The sequence below is a fragment of the Pygoscelis adeliae genome, unplaced genomic scaffold (genome assembly GCF_000699105.1).
Source record: "Pygoscelis adeliae isolate BGI_AS28 unplaced genomic scaffold, ASM69910v1 Scaffold346, whole genome shotgun sequence".
NCBI lineage: Eukaryota > Metazoa > Chordata > Aves > Sphenisciformes > Spheniscidae > Pygoscelis > Pygoscelis adeliae.
This window is the reverse complement of record NW_008824902.1, coordinates 456,758-458,329: the sequence shown is the minus strand read 5'-3', so window position 1 is coordinate 458,329 and position 1,572 is coordinate 456,758. Positions and strand designations below refer to the sequence as shown.

The window sequence follows — 1,572 nt, the reverse complement described above, 5'->3', positions numbered from 1 at the left end:
GCGGGGATCTGGGTGCTGCCTGAGGTGCTGTGCTCAGCCAGGGGGTCCCACTGACCTGTGTGGGGTGTCCCCTCTCCCCTGGCAGCACTGCACCCCATCCCCGTGCCCTGCTCCTTGGTCAGCTCATACCCGTCCCATGCCTGGCCGGGCTGTGCCAAGGGCCAGCTGCGGCGCTGACACCCCCCGCTTTCTGTCCAGGTGCAGTTCTGCTTCTGGCTGCTGCGTTACATCTGCACGTTCATGCTCTTCATCCTGGGCATGAAGGCCCCGGGGCTGCCCCGCAAGCCCTACATGCTGCTGGTCAACGAGGAGGAGCGGGATGTGGAAAACAGCCAGGTGAGTCCGGGGCCGGAGCAGTTTGAGGACATGGCCAGGGAGGAGCTGGGGACAAAATGGAAATACAGCTGCCCTGGGATCAGCATCTTCAGGAGAACAGGGAGGAGCGAGGTTTAGGACTGCCCAAGCTCCCTGCCCGCTGTCAGCAGGATGCGGCCCTGCTGGGAGGATGGAGTGGGGACCCTGGGAGGACGGGGCTGGTTTTCTTGGTGGGGTGTTCCCTGGGGCCATTGCCAGCTGGGCTGGGGTGCCGGGGCAGTGACCCCTCGCTCCGCTCTCCCCCAGCCGCTCCTGCCTGACGCCAGCAGGACCACCTCCACCTGGAAGGATTTCCGGAGAAAGCTGCGGCTGCTGGTGCCATACATGTGGCCGAGGGGCAACCACCTGCTGCAGGGGCTGGTGCTGTTCTGCATGGCACTCATGGGGCTGGAGCGGGCCATCAATGTCTTCGTCCCCATCTACTACAAGAACATCGGTGAGGCGCTTGGAGCTCGGCATGTGAGGCTGCCCACGGCCTCACCAAGTGCTGGGGGGTTTTGCGAGTGATCTCGGGGGCTGCAGGGACCTGGCAGGAGCAGGGTCCAGGGGGTCAGGGACCAGCGCTGCGTGCTGGGGCTGGTTCTCCATGGGGCACCTGGCGATGCTCCCTGCCCCTCCACCCTGACCCTTGCCAACCTCTCCCCAGTGAACGAGCTGACGGAGGGCGCTCCCTGGCACACCCTAGCCTGGACTGTCTGCATCTATGTGGGGCTCAAGTTCCTGCAGGGCGGAGGTGCTGGTAAGGACCGCCGGGAAGGACGGAGCGCTGGGGAGAGACAGCATGGGGCACATCATGCCGGGGCTGGGATGGCCGGGGATGCCCTTATGCCCCCATCACTGCTGCTCTCTCCTGGGAGCAGCAGCCAGGGCTGGTTCTGGGTTGGGGACAGTGCGGGGGGCCCCATCCCAAATCCCTCTTTCCCAGCTGGGCTTTCTGGGCTAGTTGCATGCCCCGGTGGTGCCGGTCCCCGCTGACCGTCCCGTGGTGTCCCGCAGGCTCCACCGGCTTCGTGAGCAACTTGCGCACCTTCCTGTGGGTGTGGGTGCAGCAGTTCACCAACCGGCAGGTGCAGGTGCAGCTCTTTGCCCACCTGCACGGGCTGTCCCTGCGCTGGCACCTGGGGCGTCGCACCGGCGAGGTCCTGCGCAGCGTGGACCGGGGCACCAGCAGGATCAACAGCCTGCCCAGGTCAGAGC

The 1,572-nt window shown here is 66.0% G+C and overlaps 1 protein-coding gene across 1 annotated transcript in view; it reads left to right on the top strand.

Annotated features, from left to right (window-relative positions):
* ABCB6 (ATP-binding cassette, sub-family B (MDR/TAP), member 6 (Langereis blood group)) overlaps positions 1-1,572 on the top strand; it is a 6,453-nt gene that overhangs the window by 1,187 nt on the left and 3,694 nt on the right. The window contains exons 2-5 of the mRNA XM_009324871.1: positions 199-336; positions 622-811; positions 1,022-1,114; positions 1,372-1,564. Coding sequence (XP_009323146.1) covers positions 199-336; positions 622-811; positions 1,022-1,114; positions 1,372-1,564 — 614 coding nt within the window. The remainder of the gene's footprint in view (positions 1-198; positions 337-621; positions 812-1,021; positions 1,115-1,371; positions 1,565-1,572) is intronic.